Source organism: Salvelinus alpinus, chromosome 1 (assembly GCF_045679555.1).
Source record: "Salvelinus alpinus chromosome 1, SLU_Salpinus.1, whole genome shotgun sequence".
Taxonomy (NCBI): Eukaryota; Metazoa; Chordata; class Actinopteri; order Salmoniformes; family Salmonidae; genus Salvelinus; species Salvelinus alpinus.
The window spans coordinates 57,866,472-57,886,870 of record NC_092086.1 but is presented as its reverse complement, the minus strand read 5'-3'; the positions used below and the strand labels follow the sequence as shown (position 1 = coordinate 57,886,870).

Below are 20,399 nucleotides of genomic sequence, written 5' to 3'. Positions count from 1 at the left end.
AGGTGGCTATAATTTACCACAGCATGTCAGTTTTTCCAGATGGGATTCATTTTTACCAAACTGCCCCTGTAATAATTTTTTCCTCATTCAAAATTGACCATTATGACTGTAGGCTCTTCAAGGCATGAAGATATTTCACATCTTGGAACAGCCTAATATTGATGGCCTTCAGTTCAGAGAAAGTCATAGCAATAAGAATCACGAACTAACCTCTGCAGACTTTTAATTACCGGACGTATATGGCACTATATCAACCACTTAATCTTTTAAAAGAAATATGGCACTAGGAAAGTTGTGACAAAACAATTTATTATTGGGCTACATGCATAGCACTGTTTTAAGCATCAATTTGTTCCCAAGTGCAGCACCTGTTAAACTGTAATATACAGGGATGACGATTCACACTATCAGAGGACCCAACCTTGGATGGGATTATGAAAAAAAAGTATTACTAATATGGGACTGAAATTAGATGTGATTTGTGCTCATGCAAATTACACTAACTGAGCCCCCCCAGTGAAACGTATCCTGTCCGAATAGGGCTATAGATTATGGCAAAGCATTTCTTATATAGTGACAAAAGTAACTTCAACTATAAAACCAGATTTGAATGTAGTTAACATGACTCCACAGTAAAGAAAAATATATAAATACAGCTAAGAGAAAATGGGTAAACTAGAACGAACATTCTCAGGAGTCGTCAGCAAATCCATACATTGAAAACGGTAATGCCGCAGCCGTCGGCATGGGTTCAAATCTGGCCTACTGCCCTTCGACACCACCTTTCTTTCCCCACTGACATCCTCTCTTTAATAGTCAGGAAAGAGCTTAGAGATAAGAAAAAAAATCATTATGGTTATAGCTGGTAGCTCACACAAGCAGCTGGGGCACCAAGAGAGGTGTTCGAAGGCATTTGCCCTACAATAAATTTTACAACATGTCCTCCCTAGGCCTTCTTACCGCATAGTTCGGAGAGAGATGGCTGGTGGATGAGATTAAGGTATTTTGAAAAGTTTCAGCCACAGCAGTGAGTTGCACAGTGCTCTTGTCCATATTGCAGAACCCCTATGTAGATGTAAGTTACGCTGTGTAGTCTTCCCTTTGACTGAAACTTGGTTGCACTCAAATCCAGCAGTCGAGTGACTCATCAATTTCCTCCCCGTCGGAATCAGCTACATGATGGGGGAGGCTTCACATATCTAAGAGAGAAAAAAAAGTTTATTTGTTATGTAAAGCTGAGTTTCAGAATGGTATCACCCACCTGCTTGGTTATTAGATGGTCTAGCAGTTTAAAATGTAACACGCTGTTTTTGCAACATAATCTTATTAAAATCGGTTCATATACACCCCCAGGAATGAGACTTTGTTGTAAATTTTCTGACAATGGAGCACTTCTTTCATAGAATGTATGGGAATGACATAGTAAGGCATTTGTGAAAATTGTATAGCAATATAGTGGGGAAGCGGCCTTACGTTTGGACAATTAAGTCACTGCAGTAAATTAAACATCTGTCCTGTTCAGGACCTGAGTCTATGCAGACCGTGCACCATAGCCAATCAGATACAGTAGGCAAATCAATTTTCAACAATGGCCTGCCATCATTCCCTTTAAACTGGACTGTGTGATTACAGGCCGTAGCAACAGTGTGCCTTTAGATCATTAGAACGCATTTGCCAAAAGCCACCTGACTGGATTTCTGCAAATGTGTAAATACTACGGGAGTCCTCCTACAGTTGCGAACTTCATAGCCCTATTGATGAAAACCATGAAAAGGTAGGCTCGCTCCCTCAGTTGCCTATGCATAACAACTGCTAGCCTGAGCTAAAATCTAACGAGAGAACATTAGATGAACCCTCAAACTTTTTCAGCTAGTTGGGCATCAGAATCGTACTGATAAATGGGGAATAGTAGCCTGCTTGCCCTGCCAATGCATGCTTGTCCCAACCCGCGTTTTGACAACTGAATGGAACTTTTATAAAATGTCCACTTATGTACATAGGATACATATAGCATTAACATTAAAACAGAAGATAAATATTTGTCCAGCCTTTGCTGCCATGCATAATACGCTGCGACCCTAATGAAAAGGTATTTAACTCCAAATATTGTTTTATTTGCCACTGCATGGATCACAGGTGCGGTTGAATGCAGCATTCCTGTATGGTGCACTCAATGTACTGTCATTGAGTATACTCGATTTTCTTATACATTTGTTAATTTGACTGATAATCATAAACAAGATTGTCCACTTCCTCATTCTCTTTCCTGTTTTCGCAGAGATCGCAGCGTTTTATCCGTCTCATTATGTTATATGTCCAGCACCATTCAAATTTTAGTGGTCGCATACACATATTTAGCAGATGGTATTGCGGTTGTAGCGAAATGCTAGTATCATTGCAAACAGGGCATTATTGGTCAATTTCTTATTAAACTAAATCTGAAAAGCTTTTCACAGGGGTTTTATGTATTTTTAAAAAATGTAATTTTATTAACTCAACCCCTGTTATGTGCTCTTTATCTTATTTGTTGCTTTACCTCCACAGACGCTGTCATGAAGCACTTCCCAGGTGCAACAAAGGGACAAGTGGGAACGGCTTAAAACAGTAAAATGGCTGAATTGAGAAGCGATGAAAGAAAATGAATATGATTAAATTCAGTTTTGTGTTTGTTCAATTTTATTACCATCACTACAAGTAGAACTGAAAGTATGCTCCCGTAACATGTATTGTGACAAAGGACATATGTAATAAACATGTGAATACTGTGTGTCACACATGAGCATAAGGTAACATGTGAATACTACATGTATCACATATGAGCATAAGTATTATACATACTGTATAAGGTCAAATGTCTCAAAATACAAGTGACGTGTGGATGCATTTATTGCAGGTTTTGTTTTTGGTTAATCATTAAGGTTTAAATACCGAAGCCAGACTGCAGTATTTTAGTTGCCTAGCTAGTGGCATGTGTACACTGTAGCATGTGTCCGTACACTTCCCATCCACTGCGCGCTGTGAACGGGACACACGAAAGCAGCGCAATTGAAGTTGAATTCACTAATGCGAGCACATCACCCTGTAATTTCATCAAGTAAATGACTCAATTGTTGATTCATTTATACTTGCCTGTGAGACCTTTTCGGCCCGCGGGCCTTGTGTGCTAGCCGATTAGCCACGTTATGACTGACATGTGATCATTGCCCTTGCTAGTTTGATTGTATTAACATTCCAAGCCTTAGTTACAGTCGTCCGTTTTCATTCCAAATATTTAGTAATTGAAGATGAAACAGTGCATCCCAAATGGGTGGAGGCAGCAAACAATGTATCAGGCCAGCTGTGATTTACAACCTGATAACAATATTTTTTGGACTACCAAGAAGTGTATTGGTGAATTGTATTTATTATAAATCCCCATTAGCTACTCTTCCTGGGGAACAGCAACATTAAGGCAGTTCTACCTTTTTTAAAACATTATAATACATTTACAACATATTGTGTGCCCTCAGGCCCCTACTCTATTACCACATATCTATACCACAAAATCCATGTGTATGTTATCGTGTGTTTGTATGCATGTGTCTCTGCCTATGTTTGTGTTGCTTCACAGTCCCTGCTGTTCCATAAGGTGTATTTTTATCTGTTTTTTTAAATCAAATTTTACTGCTTGCATGAGTTATTTGATGTGGAATAGAGTTCCATGTAGTCATGACTCTATGCAGTACTGTACGCCTCCCATGGTCTGTTCTGGACTTGGGGACTGTGAAGAGACCTCTGGTGGCATGTCTTGTAGAGTATACATGGGTGTCCGAGCTGTGTGCCAGTAGTTCAAACCGACAGCTCGGTGTATTCAACATGTCAATACCTCTCACAAATATAAGTAGTGATGAAGTCGATCAAATATGAGTAGAGAATAAGGTTGTGTCCCAAACGGCATCCTAATTCCTTTATAGTGAACTACTTTTGAGCAGGGTCCATAGGGCTCGTCAAAAGTAGTGCACTATATGGGAATACGGTGTCATTGGAACATAACACTTAGGACTATGTGACGCCGCACAGGGGTGGAAGAGGGACGTTACTGCTTCATATGGAAAAGAGGCATTGGAAAGAATATGGTGTAATTGCAGACCACAACTCGGGGTGTTTCTTGATGTGGGTGTTCCCTGATATCAGGAAATGCCAATTGATAACTGCCATTGGTCAGTTCCGGTGTTATGAAACTGATGGTTTCTGGACACAGATTTGTTTACATAGCAGGTTAGGATAATTAATGTGGCAAGTTAGGAGACTGAGGTTAAGGTTAGGAAAAGGGCTAGATTTAGCTACGGTGGGGGGGTTCGATTAATCTCTCCCGGGCGCCCGTGTAGGCATGTTTTGCACCAGGTGAAAGTTGATTGCATTCGTTTTGGAACCGGGCTGCCTCCCGGCATGAGCCAGGTGCCCCGTTCAAGTCCCAAAGCGTAGTTGTCTCAAAACAAATTGACGTAGGAGCATTTGAAGTAATGAGTAGGATTCTGTGTTTTCACATGCAAAAGTGATTGCTTTTGAGCTTTTTCAGGAAAGTACCATGGGAATGCAGATGCCTTGAGCAGTCTTCCGCTGCGATACACACCCACCATAACAGCTCAAGAGGACAGAGTGCTGATGTGCGTGGACACGGCACTCGTGACTGCAGAGCCAGGGAGATCCTGGACAAGTAAAGACACAGTACTGTCGAGAGTTAAAGACTATGTAGTAAGGGGATGGCCACAACAAACAGAAGGACTGAAGTCACACCATACAGTGTCAGGAAAACAGTGTTGAGTGTACAGGATGGTTGCGTTTTGTAGGGAGCACTAGTGATTATTCCACAGCCAGCACTCCAGGCTATCCTACAGCAGGGGGTCTCGCGTATAAAGCCTTGGCTCTGAGTTATTTATGGTGGCCAAAACTAGATCAGGAGATAGACAATCTAGTCAAGACATGTAACACGTGTCAGGGACACAGAAAGGCACCAGCAGCAGCTCCACTCCACCCATGGGAGTTTCCAGAGAAACATTGGAGAAGATTGCACATAAATTACACAGGGCCATTCATGGGGAAAATGTTCCTGATAATCATTGATGCATATTCAAAACGGATGGATGTGTATCCGGTTAGTTCTGCTTCATCCACCACTACTATAGATGGCCTACGACAGAAAAAGAACCATGACAAACATACCAAGGGCTGAAATTTTGGAGGGAGACCTTGTCTTTATCAGAAATTTCAGTTGTGGGAAATTGGATTCATAGACTCAGTGACTTGTCCTGTTTCCGAGAAAGGTAAGGTGGTTCGCAGACATGTCGATCAGATTCTTGCCAGACGGGATGGAACAACAAGTGAGTGACCAGTTGTGATGGCAGAGGACAGGCTGTTCTCTAGTTATCCAAGTGCTTCTGTGGTGCACATTCCACAGACAGAGACCGTAACAGAGGAAACAGTTCACCAAGAGGAGAATCTAGTTTCAGAGTCAAATACTGAACACTACCCCTAGTATACGTCATCCACAGAGGCACGCAAAGCTTCCAAGCTGCTTAAAAGACTGAACTCTGAACAAGAAAATAAAAATAAAACGGTGATAAATTGTTTTTAAAAGAATCACAGTAAAAGAGACTCATGAGTTAAATACTTAGTTACCCAAGCATGTGAAAATAAAAGTGAACTTGTGAAAGGTCATGTTTATTGTTTAAAACGACTGACTTGTTTAGATCAGTAGAGGACATAACAAGTTTAAAATCATTGTTTCAGTTAAAATAACCATTTCAGATTTTGTTTATTTGTGGAGACGTAATATTTAAATCTTAAGAGGGAAGGAATGTGGTATTAACATCATTACACATACACATTACCAGGTGGTGTAGCACTTGAGTACCTATTGGTATCATTATTAGAGTATTGGAATGCGCCACAATACACACATTGAGTGCAGCTGCGACTACCTGCCTGTTACACCATGCTCCGGGTTAGTAATAAAGTAACCAATTCATAAAGGGCTACTAGCTTACTCCTCTCCCAATGCATAAAGAGTTCTATGGGTTGTCAAAAAAAAGCAGAGATTCCTGATTAATCAGGAAAGATCACATCCCTGAAAAGTTATATTCTATTCAATGTACCAATGTGGGCCATACCTTTAGTATTGACATAGTCGTTGCCTTCTTCATCACTGTCATCACTCTTTTCCACGTCGATATTCATGTTGCCCTCTGCTCCACTGTTTTCTGTGAACACAAACACAGGATTGAGGTATATGCACAGTGCATTCGGAAAGTATTCAGGCCCCTTCCCTTGTTCCACATTTTGTTACCTTACAGCCTTATTCTAAAATGGATTAAATAAATAATAAATTCCTCAATCTAAACACAATACCCCATAATGACAAAGCAAAAACAGGTTTGTAGAAATGTTTGCAAATTTATAAACAATAAACAGAAATACCTTATTTACGTAAGTACAGACCCTTTGCTATGAGACTTGAAATTGAGCTCAGGTGCATCCTGTTTCCATTGACCATCCTTGAGATGTTTTTACAACTTGATTGGAGTCCACTGGTGGTACATTCAATTGATTGGACATGATTTGGAAAGGCACACACCTGTCTATATAAAGGTCCCACAGTTGACAGTGCATGTCAGAGCAAAAACTAAGCTATGAGGTTGAAGGAATTGTCCGTAGAGCTCCGAGACAGGATTGTGTCGAGGCACAGATCTAGGTAAGGGTACCAACAAGAATTCTGCAGCATTGAAGGTCCCCAAGAACACAGTGACCTCCACCATTCTTAAATGGAAGAAGTTTAGAACCACCAAGACTCTTCCTAGAGCTGGCTGCCTGGCCAAACTGAGCAATTGGGGAGAAGGGTCTTGGTCAGGGAGGTGACCAAGAACCCAATGGTCAATGATAGAGCTCCAGAGTTCCTCTGTGGAGATTGGAGAACCAGAGCCCGAACTTCAACTAGATCTAACATCTCTGGAGACCTGAAAATAGCTGTGCAGCGACGCTCCCCATCCAATCTGACAGAGCTTGAGAGGATCTGCAGAGAAGCATGGGAGAAACTCCCCAAATACAGGTGTGCCGAGCTTGTAGCGTCATACCCAAGAAGACTCGAGGCTGTAATCGCTGCCAAAGGCGCTTCAACAAAGTACTGAGTAAAGGGTGTTTTTACAAAAGTATTCGATTTTTTTAAATAATTTAGCAAAAAATTCTAAAACCTGTTTTTGCTTTGTCATTATGGAGTATTGTGTGTAGATTGATGAGGAAAAAACACAATTTAATCAATTTTAGAATGCTGTAACTTAACAAAATGTGGAAAAAGTCAAGGGGTCTAAATACTTTCCGAAGGCACTGTATTGTCATGCATTTCACTTATGACTTCAACTGATAAAAAAAAAAAAATGTATATCCATGTGTTTAAGTGTTATTTGGATATCTATAAAAAAATTCAAAAGCATTCAACCACAAGATGTCACAAAGCCCTATTCGCAAGGGACTAGTATTACTATAGAACGTTGGTTATGTAATTATTACCCCAGAATTTCAGTGTTCAGTGGACAATTCGGACGGGATTAGTTTTACCAAACTGCCCCTGTAATTCTTTTTTCCCCCTCATTCAAAATTGACCGTTATGATGTGACATGAAGATATTTCAAATGTCTAGGGATAGCCTAATATTGACCTAATGGCCTTCAGTTCGGAGAAAGTCAAAATAATAATGCATATCAATAAGAACCATGAACTGTAACCTATGCAGACATTTAATTACCGGACATATTTGCCAATTTATCAATTCATTGGCACAATATTGTCCACGTTATCTTTTAAAAAGAGAAGTATGGAACTAGGAAGGTTGTTATGTGACAAAACAGATCCTTCACCTGTGGGCTACATGCATAGCACTTTGTTTTAAGCATGCACTTGTTCCCATGTTCTTACCTAAACTAGGTGCAGCATCTGTTAAAACTCTAATGTCCCTCAAAACACAGGGATGACGATCCAGGTTAGTAATAAAGTAATCCGTTTATAAAGAGCTCACTCCTTCCAAGGCATAAAGAGTTCCATGGTTTATTATAACTGTCAAAAAAGCAGGGATTCTTGATTAAATCAGGAACATCCCTAAAAACTTGTATTCTATTCAATGTGCCAATGTGGGCCATACCTTTAGTATTGACATAGTCGTTGCTGCCTTCATCACTGTCGTCACTCTTTCCCACGTCGACGTTCATATTGCCCTCCTCGTCACTGTTTTCTGTGAGAACACAAACAGGATTGAGGTATAGAGTGCACTCAAAATTGTATTCAGACCTTCACTTTTTCCACATTTTGTTACAGCCTTATTCTAACATGGATTAAATAGTTCCCCCCCCCCCCCCCCCATCAATCTACACACAATATCCCATAATGACAGAGCAGAAACTGGTTATTAGAAAATTTTACAAATGTATTAAAAACAAAAAATTTAAATATCACATTGACGTAAGTATTCAGACCCAGTACTTTGTTGAAGCACCTTTGGCACCGATTACTCCTCTCAAGCTCTGTCAGGTTGGATGGGGAGAGTCGCTGTACAGCTATTTTCAGGTCTCTCTCCAGAGATGTTCGATCGGGTTCAAGTCCAGACTCTGGCTGGGCCACTCAAGGACATTGAGACTTGTCCCGAAGCCACTCCTGCGTTGTCTTGGCTGTGTGCTTTGGGTCGTTGTCCTGTTGGAAGGTGAACCGTCGCCCCAGTCTGAGGTCCTGAGTGCTCTGGAGCAGGTTTTCATCAAGGATCTCTCTGTACTTTGCTCCGTTCATCTTTGCCTCAACCCTGACTAGTCTTCCAGTCCCTGCCACTGAAAAACATCCCCACAGCATGATGCTGCCACCACCATGCATCACCATAGGGATGGTATTGCCCAAGTGATGAGCGCTGCCTGGTTTCCTCCAGACGTGACCCTTGGCATTCAGGCTAAAGAGTTTCATCTTGGTTTCATCAGACCAGAAAAACTTGTTTCTCATGGTCTGAGAGTCATTTACGTGCTTTTGGCAAACTCCAAGCGACCTGTCAAGTGCCTTTTACTGAGCAGGCTTCCGTCTGGCCACTCCACCAAAGAGGCCTGATTGGTGGAGTGCTGCAGAGATGGTTGTCAAATCAAATGTATTTATATAGCCCTTCTTACATCAGCTGATATCTCAAAGTGCTGTACAGAAACCCAGTCTAAAACCCCAAACAGCAAGCAATGCAGGTGTAGAAGCACGGTGGCTAGGAAAAACTCCATAGAAAGGCCAAAACCTAGGAAGAAACCTAGAGAGGAACCAGGCTATGAGGGTTGGCCAGTCCTCTTCTGGCTGTGCGGGGTGGAGATTATAACAGAACATGGCCAAGATGTTCAAATGTTCATGCATGGTCAAATAATAATAATCACAGTAGTTGTCGAGGGTGCAACAAGTCAGCACCTCAGGAGTAAATGTCAGTTGGCTTTTCATAGCCGATCATTAAGAGTATCTCTACCGCTCCTGCTGTCTCTAGAGAGTTGAAAACAGCAGGTCTGGGACAAGTTGCACGTCCGGTGAACAGGTCAGGGTTCCATAGTCGCAGGCAGAACAGTTGAAACTGGAGCAGCAGCACAGCCAGGTGGACCCATCTCCACAGAGGAACTCTAGAGTTCTGTCAGAGTGCCCATCAGGTTCTTGGTCACCTCCTTATCCAGCTCTAGGAAGAGTCTTGGGGGTTCTAAATTTCTTCCATTTAAGAATGATGGAAGCCACTGTGTTCTTGTGGACCTTCAATGCTACAGAATTTCTTTGGTACCCTTCCCCAGATCTGTGCCTCGACACAATCCTGTCTCGGAGCTCTACGTACAATTCCTTCGACCTCATGGCTTGGTTTTTACTCTGACACACACTGTCAACTGTGGGACCTTATATAGACAGGTGTGTGCCTTTCCAAATAATGTCCAATCAATGGAATTTACCACAGGTGGACTCCAATGAAGTTGTAGAAACATCAAGGATGATCAATGCAAACATGATGCACCTGAGCTTAATTTCGAGTCTCATAGCAAAGGGTATAAATACTTATGTAAATAAGGTATGTTTTTTTATTTGTAATAATTTTGCAAAAATTTCTAAAAACCTGGGTTCGCTTTGTCATTATGGGTATTGTGTGTAGATGGATTAAAAACAAAAAATCCTCATCAATTTTAGAGTAAGGCTGTAACGTAACAAAATGTGTAAAAAGTGCTGGGGTCTGAATACTTTCCGAATGCACTGTACATGTACACTCCAGTCCACAACCCATGTGATGTTTATACTGATAAGCCTACAGGACAGATTTTTATTGCACCACATTGACATATCATATGTGAATACTCCAGACAGCATTTTATCAATAATATTTAATTGCCCATCAAGATGCCCTTTCCTGATTTCTAAACCTCTATAATGTTCTGCACATGTTTCACAAAAACACGAATGAGGAAATAAATCTGCTGCCGGTGGCAACATATAAATGCAAATGAGTGCTCTATTCGAGCTGTATCGCTGAAGCGTTCCAGATTGAAATGTAAAGGCTGCGCAATCACGCTGCAAAGCTGCACTTCTGCGATAAGGATGGATACAGCCCTTAAAATTAACAAAACTCCGAGTGTCCTAAACGTACATATTTGTCATGCATTGGACTTGTGATCTCAACTGAAATGTTTTGTTGTGTAATATCCATGGGTTTAAGTGTCTTTAAAGCTCTATTCGCACGGGACTAGTATTACTATAGAATGTCAGTTCTGTAATTATTACCCCAGCATGTCCGTTTTTCCAGAGGACGATTGGGATGGGATTAGTTTTACCAAACTGCCCCTGTAATTATTTTTTCCCTCCTTCAAAATGGACCGTTATGACGGAAGCCTGGAGGCTCTTCTAGGCATGAAAATATTTCAAATGTCTAGGGATAGCCTAATATTGACCTAACGGCCTTCAGTTTAAACAATAATGCATATCTATAGACCCCTTTATGTGTTTACAAACATTGCCGCACGAGGGCGGTGCACGCAATTTGGTAGCAGAACAAAGGGGAGTTCTTATAGAACGCCAGCAAAAAAAATGCCTCTATTTACATGTTGCTTACGAGTGCATTTCACACTACTTTTGGATTACAATTGGATTTTAAGGCTCATTTGAATGTCCTGCTTAATATAATGTTTGTGTAATCATCGCAAATCAACTGCATTATATATTTTTTAAACACTTCAACCAGTAAAATGGCTCTTTGGCTAGCTTTTGCTACAGCCTATATCAATGAGCATTAGCATTCTAGCTAACAACTGCTGCATTCAAAATAGTTATTTTGTAAAGATCACAACCAAACATAATCTTAGTGACTGTTCAAGCAAGAATCAAAACATAATTTTAAGAGTATGAGAACCCCAAACAGTTTATTTGTTTAAAAGTAATAAACTTAAAGCTAGGCTGTGTTGAATGGGCGCAGAGATGGCGATTACTTTCACCAAGAGTCGCGAGCATCTTTGCGTGACGTCAATGTGTCATGTACTGGAGAAGGGTCTATAAGAACCATGAACTGTTACCTATGCAGACATTTAATTACCTGACGTAGTTGGCAATTTATCAATTAATTGGCACAATATCGTCCACTTCATCTTTTAAAAGAGAAGTATGGCACAAAGAAAGTTGATATGTGACAAAACAGATCATTTATCTTTAGGCTACATGCATAGCACTTTGTTTTAAGCATCAATTTGTTCCCATGTTCATACCCAAACTGGATGCAGCACCTGTTAAACTCTCTAATATCGCTCAAAAACACAGGGATGACAATCCGGGTTAGTAATCAGTTTTAAAGAGCTCACTCCTTCCAAGGCATAAAGAGTTCCATGGGTTATTACAACTGTCAAAAAAGCAGGGGAAAAGTTCGATTCTATTCAATGTGCCAATGTGGGCCATACCTTTAGTATTGACATAGTCGTTGCTGCCGTCATCACTGTCATCACTCTTTTCCACGTCGACATTCATATTGATGTTCATATTGCCAACCGCGCCACTGTTTTCTGTGAACACACAAACACACACAGGATTGAGGTATATACTGTGTATGTACACTCCAGTCTAAAACCATTGTGATGTTTATATTGATAAACCTATGTAACAGTATACCTTTAGACCGTCCCCTCGCCCCGACACGGGCGCGAACCAGGGACCTTCTGCACACATCAACAACAGTCACCCACGAAGCGTCGTTACCCATCGCTCCACAAAAGCCGCGGCCCTTGCAGAGCAAGGTGCAACACTACTTCTAGGTTTCAGAGCAAGTGACGTAACTGATTGAAACGCTACTAGCGCGTACCCGCTAACTAGCTAGCCATTTCACATCTGTTACACCTACACGAGGGATTTCTATTGCATCACTCACCCTGCTCTTTGTCCTCCGCTGCTTCCACATTGACATATCATATGAACGCGATGTGAATACTCCAGACAGCATTTTATTAATAATATTTCATGGCCCATCAAGATGCCTTTTCCTGATTTCTAAACCTCTGTATAATGTTCTGCACATGTGCTTCACAAAAACTTGAATGAGGAAATAAATATGCTGCTGCTGGCAACATATACATGCAAATGAGTGCTCTATTCAAGCTGCATCGCTGAAGCGATCCAGATTGGGCACTAGAAATGTTAAGGTCATTTGAAGCGTTCACCTTGAATGCAGTTTTCGCCAAAGCGGGAACATAGCTTTACAGCGTGATTGAAATGTAAAGGCTGAACTTCTGCGATAAGGTTTGAATACAGCCCTAAATCAACAAAAACCCAGTCTCCTAAATCTACATATTGTCATGAATTGGACTTGTGATTTCAACTGAAATGTTTTATTGTGTATGTATTGTGTAATATCCATGTGTTTAAGTGTCTTTAAAGCCCTATTCGCACGGGACTAGTATTACTATAGAATGTCATTTATGTGGAAAAAGTATACATTGTCATACTTCAGTAAAAGTAAATAGAAAATTGCTCAAGTAAAAGTCACCCAGTAAAATACTACTTGAGTAAAAGTATTTGATTTTAACTATACTTAAGTATCAAAAGTAAATGTAATTGCTAAAATATACTTAAGTACAAAAGTAAAAGTATAAATTCTTCCAAATTCTTTATAATAAGCAAACCAGGCGGCACCATTTGATTTTTGCATAGCATGGGCCACACTCCAACATCATTTACAAACGAAGCACGTGTGTTTAGTGAGTCCGCCAGATCAGAGGCAGTTGGGATGTTCTCTTGATGTGTGTGAATTGGACAATTTTCCTGTCATTTTAAGCATTCAAAATGTAACGAGTACTTTTGGGTGTCAGGGAAATTGTATGGAGTATAAAGTACATCATTTTATTTAGGAATGAAGTAAAAGTTGTCAAAAATATAAAATAGTAAAGTACAGATACCCCAAAAAACGACTTAAGTGGTACTTTAAAGTAATTTTACACCACTGGTTAAGTAACCATTACCCCAGCATGTCCGTTTTTTCCAGTGGACGATTCGGACGTTACCAAACTGCCCCTGTAATTATTTTTTCCCCCCCTCATTCAAAATGGACAGTTATGACCGAAGCCTGGAGGCTCTTCTAGGCATGAAGATATTTCACCTTTTAAAATGAGAGGTACGGCACTAGGAAAGTTGATATGTGACAATATATATATAACATAGGTTATATATATAAAAATATTTATATATATAATTCAACCACCAATACCTCACAAAAGTCCTATTCGCACGGGACTAGTGTTACTATAGAACGTCGGATATGTAATTATTACCACAGAATGTCCGTTTTTCCAGTGGACTATTTGGACGGGATTAGTTTTACCAAATTACGGATGTGGTGATTTGGGCTCCTGCACATAATTACATTACCTGAGCTCCCCCATTAAAATGGATCACGTCCGAAAAGGGCTATAATAATGAGTCATTTTCAGTCATCTCTCCATCCTACATTACCTACCTGTGCTTTGGGAGCTTAGACATTGGTTGGAATGACGCAGAGACCCAGTCCCAGGAAGAACTGATGGTAACACCATTCTATAAAGGAGCGAGAGAGAGGTTACACAAAACCCAAGAGACCCCAGTACTCTATAGCCACAGAAGACAGTCTACACAGTAACAATTGCCACTTTTTTTCCTGGAAATGCAAAGTGTAACATTCACAGTGAGGCACTGACATACAGTATACACTGAGTATAAAAAACATTAAGAGCACCTGCTCTTTCCATGACACAGACTGACCAGGTGAATCCAGGAGAATTCCATGATTCCTTATTGATGTCACTTGTTAAATCCAATTCAAATCAGTGTAGATGAAGGGGAGAGACAGGTTAAAGAATGATTTTTAAGCCTTGAGCCAACTGAGACATGGATTGTGTATGAGTGCCATTCAGAGGGTGAATGGGCAAGACAAAAGATTTAAGTGCCATTTCGAATGGGGTATGGTAGTAGGTGCCAGGCACACCTGTTTCTGTCAAGAACTGCAACGCTGCTGGGTTTTTCACGCTCAACAGTTTTGTGTGTGATTCAAGAATGATCACCCACCCAAAGAACATCCAGACAACTTGACACAATCTGTGGGAAGCATTGGAGTCAACATGGGCCAGTATCCTTGTGGAACACTTTCAACACCTTGTAGAGTCCATGCCCCAACGAATTGAGGCTCTTCTGAAGGAAAAGGGGGGGGGGGGTGCAACTCAATATATGGAAGGTCATCCTAATGTTTGGTATACTCAGTGTATTTTGTTTAAATTAAATTAACACTCACAGGTAGCCTGATCCTTGTTCATAGCTGTCCTCGTTGACATACTCTATAGAACAGAGATAGGAGACACACACACACATGGCTGTCAATCAATCATGTCAGAAAATAAAGTGCCTTTGGAAAGTATTCAGACCCCTTGACTTTTTCCACATTTTGTTACATTACAGCCTTATTCTAAAATGGATTAAATAGAAAAATAGGCTCAGCAATCTACACACAGTAACCCATAAAGACAAAGCGAAAAAACTGGTTTTTAGAAATTTTTGCAAATGTATTAAAAATAAAAAAACTGAAATACCTTATTTACATAAGTATTCAGTCCCTTTGCTATGAGACTCAAAATTGAGCTCAGGTGCATCCTGTTTCCATTGATCATCCTTGAGATGTTTCTACATCTTGGAGTCCACCTGTGATAAATTCAATTGATTGGACATGATTTGGAAAGGCTCACACGTGTCTATATAAGGTCCCACAGTTCACAGTGCATGTCAGAGCAAAAACCAAGCCATGAGGTCAAAGGAATTGTCCGTAGAGCTCCGAGACAAGATTGTGTCGAGGCACAGATCTGGGGAAGGGTACCAAAACATTTCTGTAGCATTGAAGGTCCCCAAGAACACAGTGGCTTCCATCATTCTTAAAAGGAAGAAGTTTGGAACCACCAAAACTCTTCCTAGATAGAGCTGGCCAAACTGAGCAATTGGGGAAAAGGGTCTTGGTCAGGGGGTTGACCAAGAACCCGATGGTCAATGACAGAGCTCTAGAGTTCCTCTGTGGAGATGGGAGAACCTTCCAGAAGGACAACCACCTCTGCAGCACTCCACCAATCAGGCCACTCCTCAGTAAAAGGCACATGACAGGCCGCTTGGAGTTTGCCAAAAGGCACGTAAAGGATTCTGACCATGAGAAACAAAATTCTCTGGTCTGATGAAACCAAGATTGAACTCTTTGGCCTGAATGTCAAACATCACGTCTGGAGAAAACCTGGCACCATTCCCTACGGTGAAGCATGGTGGTGGCAGCATCATTCTGTGGGGATGTTTTTCAGCAGCAGGGACTGGGAGACTAGCAGGATCCAGACAAAGATGAATGTAGCAAAGTACAGAGATCCTTGATGAAAACCTGCTCCAGAGTGCTCAGGACCTCAGACTGGGGCGAAGGTTCACCTTCCAACAGGACAACAACCCTAAGCACACAGCCAAGACAACGCAGGAGTGGCTTCGGGACAAGTCTCAATGTCCTTGAGTGGCCCAGCCAGAACCCGGATTTCAACCCAATCTAACATCTCTGGAGAGACCTGAAAATAGCTGTGCAGCAACGCTCCCCATCCAACATGATACAGCTTTAGAAGATCTGCAGAGAAGAATGGGAGAAACTCCCAAAATACAGGTGTGCCAAGCTTGTAGTGTCATACCCAAGAAGCCTCGAGGCTATAATCGCTACAAAGGTGCTTCAACAAAGTACTGAGTAAAGGGTCTGAATACTTATTTAAATGCTTTGTCATTTTGGGGTATTGTATTTAGATTGACTAGGGAAAAAACTATTTATTCAATTTTAGAATAAGACTGAAAACTTAACAAAATGTGGAAAAAGTCAAGGGGTCTGAATATTTTCCGAAGGCACTGTATGAATGGTTTAATGTCAAAATATCTGAATGAATGTGAGTAGGTGCACATGTAGGCAGGTACAGTAGCCTAGCAGTTAGAGCATTGGGCCCGTAACCAAAAGGTTGCTGGTTTAAACACCCAAGGCAACAAGTTGAAAAATTTGTTGACGTGCCCTTGAGCAAGACACTTAACCCTGGCTCCATATGGCTGACCCTGTAAAACAATACATTTCACTGCACCTATTTGGTGTATGTATGTGACAATAAAACACACACATTTTCACCTAAGGAGCAATGTGCCATTTTTCTAAACTTCTTCAGCAGTTACTGTACACACAAGTTTGAGGGGGATCAGTGTTATTGAACATGGTAGGGTATTTAACGTTCACATTACCATCTCTTGGACTCTCATAGCCGTCATTACTCTCTGCAAGAAAAAAAGCAAACTATTAAGAAGGAACTGAACTGTGACGTTATCGAGATAGTGGCGGAAGAAGGAGGAAAACAAGTGGAGAAAATAGACATTTGATGTAGAGGAAGAGCGAGACATCTCACCCTTTTCAGTCGGCGTGACAGAGTTCGGTCTCAGAGCGATCTGTGGTGAACTGTGGGATAGAAAGGCAGGTACATTTCACTTGACGGGTAATATGAGTCATTGTCTCTGTGTGTGTGTGTGTTTGTGTGTGTAGTAGCTCACATGGGTGAAAGAAGGCTGGAAGGGGGAGCACCCCAGCTTGTGGCAGCAGAGGGGTTGTCTGAGGACGAAGGTTCATCATCAACATCATCATCCATTATTCTGAAGACGTTTCATGAAAAGATTTGGGTAGAACTTTAGTCATCACACACATACTCACATGGTGGGTGGGCCAAGCCAAATCCTGGGGTGCTGAGTGGGGAAGAAATAAGAGTGTTGGTAGATGTTTGTACATGCACGGATATCAATTGGAGATGTGTGCAAACATTCAGGCCCACTTCTGGTCATCCCGTCTGGTACACTTACACAGTGCACCGGACATATATTACAAGTGCCACACAAACTTTTGAATATTTAGTTTCATTTTTATTAAATAGGCACTGAATAGTTGTTTAATGAAAAAGTGCTTACTGCTGAGTGTAATCCTCACTGTAACGCTGCTGAATGGACGCTGAGGAGTAAGAAAAGTATGTTCTGTAAATGCGTTCTTTATTTTTAATTATTGACATTTAACCCTTATTTTACCAGTTAAGCTGACTGAGAACACTTTCATTTACAGCGACAACATTTACTACATAGAGCCCAATTTCATTCAATACAACTTTATTGATTCCCTCAAAAGGTACAGTAACGAAGCCTTGGTATTACTAGGCAGGTTGTGTCTTCTGCAGCTGAGACACAGGCCAGTCAACAGGATGAGTGACAGGACGACCGCTCCACTCAACAGCAACGCATACAGCTGCACAGACACCTCCATCACTGTCTGCAGGAATAACACAAGCACACAAACTCATCCAGTCAGATGACACTTTTGACACGACACTACTAAAGCATTATTATGCTGTCCTCTCTGACCCAGTTTAAGACTAGTCTTGGACTAAGAAGCAAGCTAAAAATGGAGATTCTCAATTTAAAGTGATTTTTTTTGTCCAAGACAAAATAATGGCCCCGAATGTTAAAACATTTTTGAAAAATATCACCTCTGAATAGGAATGTGGTTGTCGTTGTTAAATCATGTCATTTTCCTTCCTTGTGGTTTTTGATTCTCCATTTCACACATGCCGCCTCTACCTTTCTTGCTAACTATCACTATCAGCGGTTCAGTTCAGCTTCCTAATGCCAGGAAACGTATTTCCTGCATTTTAAAGTTAAAGAAAATTACCAGCACACTCTTAACACACTGTATGTGTAAATCACACACCTTTCTGTATGTCACATAATATCTACAGTACCGTGGCACATAAAACTCCATGCAAAACTGACAAATAATATAAGACTACCTCAAGAACAGACACGACTACAATGACACTATGGTGTGGTACCATAGGGCTGGCATTTACTAATTTGCAGAACCTTGCTCCCTCCAAACCTTTTAATAGGTAGTGAGTTGAACTCAAAAGGGCCCATCATTGTGACTAATGGTGTCTATTTTGTGTCACGACACTCCTCCTGGTGAGAGCCATGAGGAGGGTGACATTTCTGCCAAATTCAGACTGGTCTAGATTTGGTAGAGAGAGAGGGGGGGGGGTGGGGGACGGCTGATCTGAAGGGCTAGCTTAGACCCAGTTAGGTGGTATAGTACAGAGCTGCTGAACCGGAGGAGTTCAGAAAACCTGGGCCCTGTGTAGGTGGCGATGACAGAGGAAATTCAGATTCAGTCAGAAAGTAATTTATATCTATAACATTGTGAACATGTCTCCATTCTGAATTCATCGTGGGTTAATCAACATTGCTGAGTACCAGGGATGGGGTCAATTCCAGTCAATTCTGGAAGTACACTGAAACTCCAATACTCTTCAATGCTTTTCACTGGGGAAAATATGGAATTTGGTTTACTTTCTGAATTGAAATAGAACTGACCCCAACCCAGGTGAATAAATCAACAAGTTACTTCTTCACTTCTAGCTTATTCTCTACTAACCTAGAGGTTAAGAAACTAGGCATAAAGTAGGAGTCAATCAGTGGAGGGAGTTCTTACCAGCACGTGTTGTGTAGATTTCCAACAGAGCGTTAGGTCGTAGGTTGCTGATGATCTGCCAGGTGGTCAATGAGACTGGTTCTAAACCGGAGGTCGAGTTCCGGCCGAGTTGACCCCAATCCAATCCCCAGACCAGCTCAGTCGTCAGCTACACTGAGATGTGCCATTTTGGATGCATCTAATCTTCTGTCTGTTGCTCAAATCCCTATCCTACCACATGCAACTCTCCCTAGCTGTTCTTTTTGTTCACTCTTGAGTTTTCCCTCCCTTTCAGTTAACTGTAAGGAACCTTGACTATAGCAGCTTGACATAGGTGCCTTCCTCGATGCACCTTTTGGTCTGTATGACCTGTTCAGTCGCCTCCTCCTTTCTTCCCTTCCTCCCTCACTCTTCTCATCAACTCTCCTTCCCCACCGTCATCTCAGCCTCCCCCAAAGTGTCTTTTGTTCTATCATTCTCACAGTGTTGTTTCAGATCACCTCTCCCCACCACCGTACCTCTGATCTTATCGCCTTCTTCTCGCTACCTTGGAGAGACCTGAAAGGCACATTAAAATACAGAGACTGACAATGTTCAGTTCATGGTTCAAAAGATGGACCATCCTATAGATCTAAATCAAAATCCTACGCCGAGGTACCCCAAGTGTCTGTATTTGGACCAATGCTTATGCTGTAGAGGGAACCGTGAGAACAGCATAAGAAGTGGCCAACATTCAGACACTTGGCTATCATTTGGTCCATGCGAGTCAATAATCAGTTACAATCAACTAATAATTGAGCTGTCAGCAATAATGCTTTATTTTTTTGAATCAGGGATGTAGAATCTGAAAGTCAACTCAAATGTCAGTTAGATAAAGTGTACGACAGACATGGAATGGCAAATCATGACAGGTGCCTCCTATAGCACTGTGTGTGTTCCCATCTTCATCAGTGTACTCATTATTATTCTCTCCAGACAATCATTTTAGGGGAAATGTTTCCACCACTATAGATGATCCTCTAGCAGACCGCCATCAGAAAAGCTGGTTGGCATGGCACCCACACATATAAAATGGCTGCCGGGTGCCTCTGTGGTAGCGTTTAGTGTTACCATCCTGGTTTAACTGCCAGAGCCTCTGAGAAGACGCTAGTTCTCAGAACACAAAATGTCAAACTGCTCTGGACACACACACACAGTTTCGCAGCAGCGTAACGATTGAATAGTGTGAACGTTGCACAAGCGACTTGCTTTACCTCGCTCCCCCTCCCCCCAGGAAACCACACCAACGGAAGGAAGCCGTGAGCTCCTTTCTCTCTCTCCATCAAAGAGAGAGACTGTGTAGACA

The 20,399-nt window shown here is 41.4% G+C and overlaps 1 protein-coding gene and 1 long non-coding RNA gene across 3 annotated transcripts; one reads left to right on the top strand and one right to left on the bottom strand.

Moving 5' to 3' along the window:
- Window positions 1-292: 292 nt before the first annotated feature.
- Window positions 293-19,515, bottom strand: lat (linker for activation of T cells). 2 transcript variants are annotated; one of them, XM_071411959.1, is made up of 13 exons: window positions 19,076-19,497; window positions 17,746-17,860; window positions 17,509-17,548; window positions 17,258-17,289; window positions 17,101-17,158; window positions 16,959-17,008; window positions 16,798-16,830; window positions 14,804-14,846; window positions 13,997-14,073; window positions 11,952-12,053; window positions 8,171-8,260; window positions 6,150-6,239; window positions 293-1,199 (listed from the first exon to the last, which is right to left on the bottom strand). In XM_071411959.1, exons 2-13 carry the CDS (start codon window positions 17,852-17,854, stop codon window positions 1,192-1,194), a joined length of 732 nt encoding a protein of 243 aa, XP_071268060.1. In that variant the 5' UTR covers window positions 17,855-17,860; window positions 19,076-19,497; the 3' UTR covers window positions 293-1,191. The 2 variants fall into 2 exon arrangements, with proteins under 2 accessions (XP_071268060.1, XP_071268070.1); XM_071411969.1 differs by lacking the exon at window positions 8,171-8,260 and having other exon boundaries at window positions 19,076-19,515.
- On the top strand, window positions 1,587-2,774 carry LOC139581796 (uncharacterized). The gene is made up of 2 exons (XR_011676282.1): window positions 1,587-1,774; window positions 2,545-2,774. It is a non-coding gene; the product is annotated as an uncharacterized lncRNA (long non-coding RNA).
- Window positions 19,516-20,399: the final 884 nt, after the last annotated feature.

Coding starts and splice junctions, on each gene's coding strand:
- lat (XM_071411959.1), bottom strand. CDS start 17,854: ATGGAGGTGTCTGTGCAGCTGTATGCGTTGCTGTTGAGTGGAGCGGTC. Junction 14,847..16,797: donor CTATGAGAGTCCAAGAGATG/GTAATGTGAACG, acceptor TCTGTTCTATAG/AGTATGTCAACGAGGACAGC. Junction 6,240..8,170: donor CGACTATGTCAATACTAAAG/GTATGGCCCACA, acceptor TTGTGTTCACAG/AAAACAGTGGAGCAGAGGGC.